At 40.4% G+C, this 12,643-nt stretch overlaps 1 protein-coding gene across 1 annotated transcript in view; it reads right to left on the minus strand.

Annotated features, from left to right (window-relative positions):
- The window catches only part of LOC139137616 (uncharacterized), a 16,087-nt gene continuing 3,444 nt past the window's right edge, over positions 1–12,643 (minus strand). The window contains exons 2-6 of the mRNA XM_070705809.1: positions 12,509–12,595; positions 11,428–11,598; positions 9,604–9,732; positions 6,011–8,614; positions 1–5,346 (exon numbers count right to left, since the gene is read on the minus strand). Coding sequence (XP_070561910.1) covers positions 995–5,346; positions 6,011–8,614; positions 9,604–9,732; positions 11,428–11,598; positions 12,509–12,595 — 7,343 coding nt within the window. The 3' untranslated portion in view covers positions 1–994. The remainder of the gene's footprint in view (positions 5,347–6,010; positions 8,615–9,603; positions 9,733–11,427; positions 11,599–12,508; positions 12,596–12,643) is intronic.

Consider the following 12,643-nt stretch of genomic DNA (forward strand, 5'->3'; position numbering starts at 1 on the left):
ACATCTTCATATAGAAAGCGATCAGAAATGTACACCTCTGTGACAGACTGTTTACATGTCTATTATTTATGAATATATACACTCCTTCGTTAAGATGTGAAACTTCGCAGAAAGCTACAATCACCGATAGCAGTACATTATGCATGTCTCCTTACATACATCCCCAGGTTCGAAAATTGTAAAATGTTGTTTAAACAGAATAACAATACAATGAAAAAAAAGCACTGTGGATTATCTGAAAATAATTCTATCTAATGATAGTAATTTGTAGTATTTTGCTATGTGTTCCATAGAGTGCTTCAACTTAATGTACTTTTGGAAATTTATTCTGTGAGAACTTTGGAAACTGAACCGTAAAATGTTTGCTCAGTTCTTTGCGTCGATTCATCCGTTCCTTCGTGATTCTGAGCTGAGTAAGCAGGTCAGCATTTAGGTTTATCTGTCATCTCTCTCATTTTTGTTTGAAAAAGGGACTGATGCAGTAGTATCTTGACATGTGTAAGGCATTGAGTTGTAGAAATACACGAGAATGATTCTTTTATATAATTGAATGTTTTTGAAACATTCCATCGATGGGATTGAGATTAATCTTTTGAGTGCCAAAGTCAATTTTTTTGTTCACTTTATAAAATATACCCAGACAATTTTTCTAATTTTTGCCAAAATTTTGACAAAGAACAGTAGCATATTAAATTTCATATCCATTTGGTTCGAAATCATCAAAAAGCTTACAAAAACATTAATTAAAATTGGTAAAATGTTGCACTGAACGTTTAGTTGGGAAAATTACGAGGCTCAGAGGATTAAGCAAAAGGAAAGCCTTAGAGGCTGCATCATACTATCCACATAGTTTGTTAAATGTAGGTATTATACTATACTGCCTATAACACTGCAATTGTAACATTATTGTGACCATAGCTGACCTCGAAATCTACCGTTGAAATCATGGATTCAACATATGCAAACTGACCATTTTGCGTCCCCGAAAACTGAATTATTTGAAAGACGTTCCCGGACGAGGACGGAAGACTCCATTGTTCCAACTCACTTTTAAACCGCCGTTTACAGTTACATCTTCATCTACAATCAGGTTGTCATATTCAGAGGTGCTGAAAATGTCGACTTCCATTACACTTTTCTCACCCAGAACAAGATTACGGGAAATTGAACACGTTTGAATATTCAACACGGCATTCTCAATGTGGAGATGTCCCTGTATGTTCCCTCCGCAGATAATTTTACCAGTGGTGATGGTAAGTGTTGGAATCTCCATCGACGCGCCCTCAGCTATGGACACGACACTATCTGCACTCTGTTGTGAAAAGGAACCAAGGGCGAGGTGTGCCCCATCAAGAAGCTGAACCGCTTTGAAGTTTGCAAACTGAGAAGATGATAGGTCCGCTCTGGTCATGTTGACAGTCATGGATCCATGATTTTCAACTGGGAATGACGTGTATCTATAGGACTTTGGTGCATACTGGCTCGGGCCCTGTATCAATATTTCTCCACTTGGTGCATTGATGACTGCCCCATGGAAATGAATTTCTCCTCCAAGCCATGAAAGTTTTCCTTGATTGACGAATTCTAGATGTTCCCCTAGATTTCTTCCGGATGATGTATCAATGATCTGTAAGTGTCCCTTGTTGAGAATGTACTGGTCAGGGCATGGTGGAATCATCAACGAACTTGAGGCTGGATTGTAGTATCTGTTCTGGCAGGAATCCTCACCATATATATTGCCACCAGACCACGTGATATTGGCATCCAAAACTAGCGCATGCGTGACAGCCAAGTTTCCATTGATGTCTGCGGTGGATTCATAAACGCCATTGGCCCTGACGGTGCCTCTGAACAGTACTCTTTCACCAATCACCCTCGAATGGACTGTGAAATGCTGTCGTGGACTAGACTGTGTAAACTGTAGGGGGCAATCATTGGCATGTATCACCCATACATTCTCAAGACCTGTTGTAATTTGAGCCACTCTTTCAGAGTGTATATGCGTAGCTTCTACCAAACCAGCATTTGTTAAAATTCCATTGCCAGTAATTGATCCAGAGTCTTTTATGGTTACTCTTCCTGATTCTTCATTCCGAAATTCGCCAGCATTGAGTCGAAGTTGAGAAGTCACGGTCATTGTTCCAAAGTTCCGCACAAATGCCACAGTCATGTCCCGGTTTTCAGTCGAGTCTTTGATATGAATGGTTGTATTTTCTCTTATTTTCAGTATGCCATCTCCTTCAATCGTTCCACCCATGAACTCTAGATTCTTTGTTATGTTAAGAAGGCCATTAACTCGTAGTGTACCACCTTGTATTGTCACTGTTTTGGTTGCTGTGACAACGGCATCTGCATTAATCTGAGCAATGGTTCCCCTTTGCAATATCAGCGGCACGGACAGCAGCCCACTGCTGAAAGCCAGAACGCCCCCTGTCGGTTTCAAAGTGCCTTTCCCCTTCAAAGATTCCGGTGCAACTGTGAATGATCCTTCGATGATCTGTACACTTGAAAGTGCACCTGTAGATACAGTACTTAATGAGCCTCCTTTACCTAACCGTAAGTTTCCCTCTTGTACATTAATCTGCCCAGGACTCTGCAGCATGACGTTGAGTAATAAGTGGGCATTTTTCCTAAAGTCACCTGTGTTATGTGTGCCTCTATTTATGACCTGGGCATCGTTCCCATCTGCAATAATGTTGCCTTCATACTGGTACACCCTTGCATTTTCATCAATGATGATCTGAGAGAAACGCCGAAGACGAGTAGAACCTCTGGATGCAAAACTGGCTTTCTCTTTTATGGTAAGTATAGCATTGTAGTCCATTTCCTTAGTGTCATCATGAACAAACCAGGCATTTTTGCGGACATCCACATTAAAAAAGTTATCTTCTGTTGTGTATATTCTACCATCGAACCAGCCGAAATCATCAACAAAAATTTTCGGTCTTTGACCCATGCCATAGAGATAGCCATTTAAAAATGTGAGTTTCCCAATTTCTGTTGTTTTTCTGATCCTTAGATTACCATCGGAAGACAGTTGACAGGCATCAACTTTCACGTCTCCGTGCAGTAGCAACAAACCACCGGACAAGTATGTTTCCTCAATGCGTGATTCTGAAGCAGACAATTCCACACTCGATCGATCCTGCCACATGGTAAGTTTCTTGATGTATACGGACTGGGCATCCCTCTCTACTCTAACAAGTGTGTTGTAAGAGGAGTGAGGTAACTCCATAGACCCTTGCACAGAGATAGACGAGTTCTTCAAGAAGTAATGTTCTCCAAAAGAGAATGTTAACAATCCAAGAGAGGACACGTCAAGGCTTCCATAGTATCGAGAAACTTCGTATCTTGTCGGGGTGGTGTAGAACTTACCACTCAAGACTTCAATATCGCCGAAGTTAATAAATGGCACATTAACGGAAAGCCCCTCTGAGGTTTCCCCCGAGTCGACCACAATGGTGCCGTTGTTGATAAATAAACCACCAGAATCCCCACCTATGGTTAGGCTACTGAAGATTTCAACTCTATTCTCAGAGAGAAAAACTCCATTACGCTCTAGATATATGCGGTTGTTTGAGGTTTGTCGCACTACGCCGGAGGTGACAAACATACCATATATGTGACTGGTGGATGACGCTAAGAGTAAATCCTCTGATACCACGAGATATGATGCACCTGGGGGATCTCCTGCATATGAATCATAGTCAAACGAATTGTAGTCTGAATAATCGTCTACATCTCTCGTTTGCCTCTCCTGACTTCGCCAGTCTTCAAGTTCTCTGATGCCAGGGTAACTATCCGGGTACCCTATTTCAATGTTGCCATCATATAGCACCATATTATCTGTTCTAAGAATACCATTGCCAGTTACCAGACCACCTCTCATCACCAGAGTGTTCACATAAAAATCAGTATTTACGACAAGTGTACCACCATCTATTGTTATGGTTGCAACTTGAAATTCATCAGCATTGACGATTGACAGTGTACCACCATCCATATAGAGATGCTGGATATTTGCCAAAAGGCCATCAACATCTACGTGACTATCGCCTGATACGGTCAGAGTTGAGTTTTCAAAATGAAGAGAACTTGAATTATTTAAAGTGCTTCTCATATCATGAATTGTTAATGATGAGTCCTGTCCAGCATGCACTTCCCCAAGAGATTCAATCTTTTTAATTATCACCGTCCCATGTATAATGTTCAGTTTTCCATGATTGTTAAGCGTGATTCCACTTTCTATGGTTAACCTTCCATCAGGTGCAGCCACTTCCAACACGCCATAATTCACGAACAAGCAATCATTCTGACAGTTGGATCGAAATTCAAAACCATTAACGAAATACCAGGTACCCGTGACATTCACCGCTGAATCGATCAATGTCAAGTACATATCATCGTACGAGTAGGCAGTTCCATGAATATTAAGCACTCCATTCTGAATTTGCTTGAAGTTGTTTGTTTGGAAAAACAGTTCTGCATCTGGAGATATTTCTAATTCGCCATTGATATGCCCGCTGTTCCATGTCATCTTCCTCTTCACAATGAAAGCTCCACTAACATCCATGGAAGCACCACCTCTGTAAGATCTTAATAAGATGTCTGTGACAGTTGCAGACTGGGTAGCATCGACGATCAGTTTCGTGTTATGACTGTAGTCAGGAATGAAAGAGACTGACATTATTTCAATCTGTGTCCCTGTCAGTGTCATTGACCCGGAGTCAGTCATTGTTACTGAATCAATGAAGGTTGGGTCATCTGTGTACGAAACCATGCACTCTCCCTGAGACACGTATACATGGATATCTGTGCTCACGCCAGACTTTGAAGATGATTGACCTCGTATTGTAAGCTTGCCGCTGGATGCATATATCGTTCCCTTGCCCAGAAGTGTTACATCGCTGAGATTGAAATTTGATCCAAGAATATTGATGTGGCCATCGTCAATAAAATGCAAGACGCTGTTATCAATCTCTCCCCCAGAACGCAGGTTAAGTATTCCTCCGACTGTGCAGTTTGCATGACATCTGAACTCTGGGTAAACCTCTATGGTGTTGCCAGAAGGAACGTAGATATTACGGTAACTACTTATCTTACCAGTCCCTTCAATATATAGAGGTTTAGCGAAGAAGGCTGTAGTTTCACCACTCTCAAGAATTAAATGGCCATTCACTATAACGTACTGCCTTGACTGACCAGACCGTCCAATGTATTCATGTAGGTCATGCTGTGATTTCAGCCTTGCCACACCATTGTTTAAAGAAGCTTTGGCGGATCGAGTTCCCCAGAAGACAATAAGCTGACCAACATCCATTGTCCCGCCATTCAAGTTCAAATAGCCTATTCGACAAAACAAAAGGACAAATTTTATATGCATTCTCAACTGTAAAGCTGTGTGCATGTAAAAATAAAATCAGGTTTGCTGTGCCGGTGAAAAGTAGCCAGTCTCTTCCTGGTAGTTAACTCTTGATAATGGAAATTCATTAGTATGGAAAATATAGTACATAATTGGATATAATGGAACAAGGGCTGGGCAGTGTTGATATTATAGTTGACAAGCCCCCATTCCCCGTTCAACTCTGTTGGTATGCTGTAACATTTTATACATCCGTTGGATACATGTTTTGTGAGCAACAAGGTCATTTGCTGTTTTAAGTACACACGTTCAATGGAGTGTCACTATTCTTGACAGAAACTCATTTTTAGATTATCATCCTACTACTCTTTTTCATACAGAGTCAACGTTGGATAAATATCTAATTTGTGAATTATATTTTAGTTGGAATTTACAGTATGAAAAATACGTATGTGAAAAGAAACGGTTGAAAATTCCCTTCCTAAAATCAAAGAAATAAGACAAGCAGAATGTTTTTCCTTTGCCAACCTATGATAATTATTAACACAACTAGATTTTTGCAGCTTTTGATGCAAATTTATGTTCTATATTTTTAGCACTAAACAATAACCGTCGTACAAAGTTAGTTCTTGGTATAATGAAGCTTACCTTCCTCCCAGTGCAAACGGTTGATGTACAATTCACGTCCATAGAAATTGAAACTATTTGTGTAGTCCAGCCTCAGATATCCAATGCTAAGTTTTCCTGTCGTTGCATTTGCATGAACTATTGCACTGGTACCAAGTATTTCGAGTCCTTTGATGTAGTTGGCCTGAGTAATATTGAACTTGGTATCCCTGTCATGGACTCTGATGAGCCCTTCCTCATGGATTTCAAAGACACAGTCAGCAGCAACGGCATGAGTAGCACCTTTTGCAAAGTTGATCGAGCCCTTCGGAAGAATTGTAACTTTGTTTGTGGCAAAGAGAGAAGAGGACCAAACATAGAGGGAAGTTCTTGCATTGACGTTGACTGTACCGTAGTTTGTAAAAGGCACATTGAGGGTACTCCCTTGCAGTACATTGATTGAGCCATAGTTGGTAATGTTCTTGGTCCCTGAACCAGACACTGACCAGTAAGAACCACGCAAACTTGCACAACTGTCTTCTTCCATATATACATTGGTGTCATCACTGAAAATTAGGTCCCCATCGTCAGTATGATAAAGATTTCCATGTATCTCCAAGTTTACAGATCTGATATACGTAGACTGACGTCCATGTCTTTGGAATGATCCTGTAATTCGTAATGTTGGCTTATCAGATGTTGTTTCGCCTACAAATTGTCCATAGCCATGGACCCAATTGACTGCGTTGTAAATCTCATAACTGTTCACCGATGATCCAAGATAGAGGTACCCAGTGTAGCTATACTCAGAGAATGTGACAGTGTTGAGTTTGGCAGATGTCCTCAAATACAGTCGACCATCTCGTCTTAATTCAGCATACTTAATGTCTACCTGACCTCCATGTAGTGATTGGAGGAACACATTTGCACGGTACAGGTTTATTGATCCAATTGTCCTGATGTCTGATTGGTCGCTGATTTCAATGTTCCCGGATGATGAACTTATGCTTCCTATATGATGGCATATGCTAGAGTTAATCACAAGGGACTGTGCCTGCATTGATACGTGTCCGTCAAGAAACAGGCTTGAATCAACAAGGAACATGTGATTAGAACCATGGAATTCAACTGTACCAGTCGCAAAAGATGTCACTTGACCGCTTCCAAAGTAGCTGTTTTTATAAAATATCATCCTACCCCTTTCTATTGATAGATTACCATGATTCTGGAAGTCGGTTGACAATGACATGGTTCCATCTACGATGATACTGCCATAGTTGGTGACTCGACACATTGATGAATCTGATTGAATTGTAAATGGCTTTGATTGGCTGACGTAGACACTGGCCATGCTATCAAAATCTACCGTTGCGTTTTCTGAAAGCTGCAGCACAATATCATCGGCTGTGATAAAATTGCGCCCTTTTAACACAAGGTGTCCTCTCTTTATGACTTTTGTGCGTCTATAACTGTATCGTTCTGGGTACAAGAGTCTCATTTCGCCATTTACTGTGATGTCTTTCTTGCCTTCAATGGTTGCACCCTTCCATTCTAGAAGATCATCAACAATAATATCACCACTTCCACTAAATGTTACTCGATCCCAGTACATGTATGACACATGGACAGTCTGGTTAGCGACAAAGATGCTATTGGCTGTCAGTGAGAGGGACTCCACAGCGTAGAACTCTGGGTCAAAGTTCACTGTAGCACCAGACGTAGCAAGTTTCGCGCCTTGAGCTTCTATTCTGCAAGTACTCGCAATGTCATACACAACATTCATCAGTAAAAATTCTGTTCCGTCGGCCAGGTTAAGTATGCCACTGCAGAACATACCAGATACAAACTTCACTTTCCCAACTTTGAGCTCAAATGTGCCGTGGTTGAAAATTTGCGGGCCAAATTGCAGCTCTCCTCCTATGCTGGCAATTATTGTTCCATGATTATACAGGACACCAGAGTCTACCGTCCATGTACTTGACAAATAGATAAGTCCAGTGTGTTCGTTGGTGATAACACCGCCTTCATTGAATACAAGTTGATTTCTTGTGTTTCTGTAGTGCAAAACACCACGGTTTGCTATTTTGGTTTGAAGGACGTTATGGGTGTATCTATAGTAGTGATACCAGTCATTGAAGATATCAAGCGTGCCAAACACCGTCACATTGCCATCTCCTGTTAGTGTCCCCCACCGCCAAGTCATTTTACCATAAATGGTGATAGTCCCATCAATTGAGAGGGTTCCTTTCAGAGTAAGATGCCCCGTCTTGTGCACCAAGATTCTGTCACTCACCCTCAGAGTACTCTGCACTGATAATTCTTGTATATGGTCACACATGGGGATCCGACGGTCCTCACATGGTACGCCTATTGTGATCGATTTTACATTGGTGTCAGACGTCACCTGTACTGTGTAATCAGCATCATGTTGTCCAATGAAGACATCACTGTCGTCGCTTGGTGTCGATGAGTTGAACCAACTACCAGCAGAGCTCCAATCACCGCCGTTGGTGTTCGCCCAGAAAACCGAATCACCCGATTTGACACAAAGGTCCGCAGGAACACAACGTTCGGCCCACTGGCACCATGTGCAACCACTAGTTGCCACACAACGTGCATTGGAATCATACCCGTAACACAAGGATGCTGCAAAATAGAAAAAAGTGTATAATCTGTATGATTATTAATGCCCATGCAGAGAACTATCACACAAGATGTCTTTCGCATAGAATAACCTTTTGCCAAAATTGGAACTGCCTAGTGCCAGCAGCTAATCATTCGGTTGGTTCAGATTAGATATGTCAAAAGACAATGATATTGTTGGCAAATAAGTTCAAGCCAGGACTATAATTAGTTGTCAACGATGACATTTGATAACATACTTTGCATTTCAACATGATTTATGGAGTATAATATCATACCAGTATACTGATGGCGCAAATACAGCAGCGATCTTATTGATCGAGACGCGAAAAGAAATTCGCGATAGACCACGGCTGGCAAACGCGCGAGCTCTCGGCAAGAGCAAAAATCGCCAGAATTTCAATAAACTGTTATGATATAATAGCAATAAATCACACCCAGCGACAGTATACCACTCGATTTTGACCAGCTCACTTCATATATGCACGAGCTATCGCTCGTGCATATATGTCGTGAACTGGTCAAAATCTCGTGGTATACCGTCGCTGGGTGTGCTTAATTGCCTAAGTATAAAAAAACTATACATTACAAATTGCATATGGATTGTGGAAATACATAAAAAAGCTAAATTTAATAAAGCTGTAATGTTTCCTGTCATATTTGCAGCAGTTTCTGCAAATGATTGTTATGAACACGGTCCACACTATACTTTATAATATCAAGTAGACATTTTAGTTTTCAGGTACTCCATCCTGTAACGACGAATAAAACATGGCGGCAATACACTGACGTTTCGCTTTATCTGATATAAAAAAATACCATGAAATGATCACGTACACATTTTAACGTATGAGCATTTGAAAAATGGTAAAAATTAAAAATTGTATCGCGCCATGATGTTGGTACTGGACGAAAAAAAATTGAAATATGATTGGGCACGTTTGAATGATACCACAAAGGATGTAACATGTAAACTAATGATATGTACTTACGAACAGAACAGTCAGCCTGGTGGCACTGGGGTCCTGATCTACTTTGTGCTATGCACAAGTTAGTAATGGGGTTCCATTGGCATGGAGCAATACACGAGCTGCAGTCAGTGATACTTGAACAGCTGGCATCTGTGAGAAAATTAGAAAGACATACATCTGTGTATGGAAAACGGCTGTGTTGACTGGAAATGTGCATTGTGAAACTATGTGTTGAAATCTCATCATGGCGCGTTGAGAAAAGAGAAATCTGAGATCACAAAACAATCTTTAAGGTAGAACGCACCTCGGGGACAGACATTCGGACTCTCAAACTTTTACAATTCTCCTCTGACATACCACATGTGGGGCTAATTTTAAAGCTCTTGGTGAAGAAAATTTTTCATCGTCTCAGTTTTTCGAAATTCAAAAGTTTTATTTTTCTCCATAGAGGTAGGTAACACAGGGTTGGTGGCCATTTTCAATTTCAAATATCGTTACATCTTGGGGAATTTGTTTCTCTAGTACCAAATTTGCACGGTAACCACAATTTTTATTCTTGATTTCGAAAAAGTATGGTTGAAAGATTTCTTGAGCAAAGTTAGAGCAAAAGTTTAAGTCTTTCACTTTCGAGGTGCATACTACCTTAAATAACACATAGATTTAATTCATGATTGAAGATGGTGTAAATAGTTATGAACCCGATACTTCTACTGTGGAAACGGTGCCATTCAATACTCTGCAATAAGTAATGTTTTGTAGTATGTTTCCGATTTGCCTTCATTTGTCCAACTTGCAAAGAAGGAAACGTGGATAAAATAAAAATAAAAATCAAATCAAATCAAATCATCGACAGCCAGGTTTATTGTCAGTGTTATTCCAAGTACGCATGACTAAGCCTAGGCAATCATTTCCCTTTGCAAATGTACGAAACCAGTACCCAGGGTAGTAGTTGTTTAGTTACACTTTACTGAAAAACTGAGTTTACAACCATTTGCAGTAATAGAGCGCGAAGCCACTGCAGTGAACTGCAATAAAACTGCTTACACTAATTAGTTTCAGCTGTAGCCGTGGCCACTTTGGTGTTGAACAAGGCTACTTGATAAAGACCAAAAAGTCTGCTTGTACAAAGGCAAAACTAGCTCTGTCTGAGGCTGAATTGTAAATGAGAGTTTACGATTGGCACCCTGTGTTCAAGATTAAGATACAATGTAACATTACCATGTACAAATCTTTTTTATTTCAACTTCCCCAGACAAACTGTCTGCATTGGACATACAATGTTGTCGACTATGCCAGCTGGCTACAGCTGAAACTAATTAGTGTGAGCATGCAGTTTTATTGCAGTTCACTGCAGTGGCTTCGCGCTCTATTACTGAAAAGGGTAGTATACTCAATGTATGGATATTAACATTTCATGGAAATTAAAATCAAACGATGTGGTATTACGTTGGCCTGGAGTTATGTTGTGTAATTAAGCCATTGTCAATCTCCATCAGAGTGAAATGAGTACAGCGTTAAAACCTTCTTAATATTGATCGAAAAGGAAAGCTTGGATTCGGGAGAGTTAGTGGGAAAAGAGAATGGGGAATTGTATTAAGAACAGTCTAAGTGAATATAAGCCTATAAAATAGGGGAAAACATATAAGTCGAGAGTAAAACTGCAACTCTGTATAAGCAAAGGGATAACATTTATCTATCTGCCTTTCCAGTCAAAGGACGTCGACATGCTCATCATTTGATGAATTATTTGAAATATGGGGATAAATTCTAGATAACAAAGGTAGCTATAACCCTGACAGTTTTATTGTATTAAGGATAGGCTACTGCCAGCTGAGAACAACGTACCCGGAGGTTGCTCTATATTGCCCAAAGTTGTGACGTCATCACCGATATGAAGATCTCCGTTAGCGTACAGCGTTCCCGTGACGAATACTTGACCGGAAGTAAGCGTTGCTGGGCCGTTGATTGCGGCCAGTCCAGGGCATTGTAGTGTACCACCGTATACCTGTAGAAACCCTGTAAACGGGCACAACAAATCAAAGATCGAATAAAACATGTCAACATTAAAAAAAAACATAGTACGGAGTCAATACCTTGATATGGCATTCGCTACTTTACAAAATGGAAAAAGTATGTGACAGGTTCAATTCATTCATTCATTCATCATCATCATCATCATCATCATCATCATCATCATCGTCGTTTTCGTCATCATCATTCATTCATCATCATCATCATCATCATCATCATCATCATCATCGTCATTTTCGTACATTCAAGCGTTTTAGTCAACTTCATTATTCATTCGTGTCGCCTTATTAGTTTAGTCACCCTGTCGTAGTAGCTTTAGAATTAATCTTCAATATTATTACCATGCCCTGGCTGTCGCATTTTGATTGTCGAGCTGACCACGTCTACTGACCAAAAATACACATGGTCTGTTAACAAGCCCGTGAATATGAATAATAAGATTAACAACTCAAAGTATCGTAACTTTACAGCTCAAACGTAAATCATAATCAATCACAAAATAAAATGGAGCACTTGTAGGTCAAGTTGAGATACTTTTTTCTGAAAATATCTCCGGATTTGCCAATTTTTTACAGCGCGCGTGACATTTTGTCGCGTATTGCTCAGTTCTGGGGCCCAGTTGTCGTTCGCTCCGGAAATTTTCGCAAATTTTGACGGTATTCTTCGGTTCGTTGATAATATAATGGAAATAACAGACTCCGCTCTGACCATTAATGTTTATTTATGGGCGCGGGCTCCAGGAAAGCCAAATTAACGGGCTCGGCAAGCCTCGTCCTTTACTTTTTGGCTTTCCTCTCGCCCTTGCCCACAAATAAACGTTAATGGTCAGCGCGTCGCCCGTTATTTCTATAATATGTAATTCGGGATATAGCTAAGAATTTTCACTCACACCTACCTATACTTATCCCCTCGTTTGCTTCGAGTCCGCCATTCAGTTCAACTGAACCATCAAGTACGAGCAATATACCGATACACGAAGATCCTGAAATACAAGAAAAGTTTAATTCCAGTGGTTTATCTTTTGCTTTCA

The sequence above is a fragment of the Ptychodera flava genome, chromosome 7 (assembly GCF_041260155.1).
Source record: "Ptychodera flava strain L36383 chromosome 7, AS_Pfla_20210202, whole genome shotgun sequence".
Taxonomy (NCBI): Eukaryota; Metazoa; Hemichordata; class Enteropneusta; family Ptychoderidae; genus Ptychodera; species Ptychodera flava.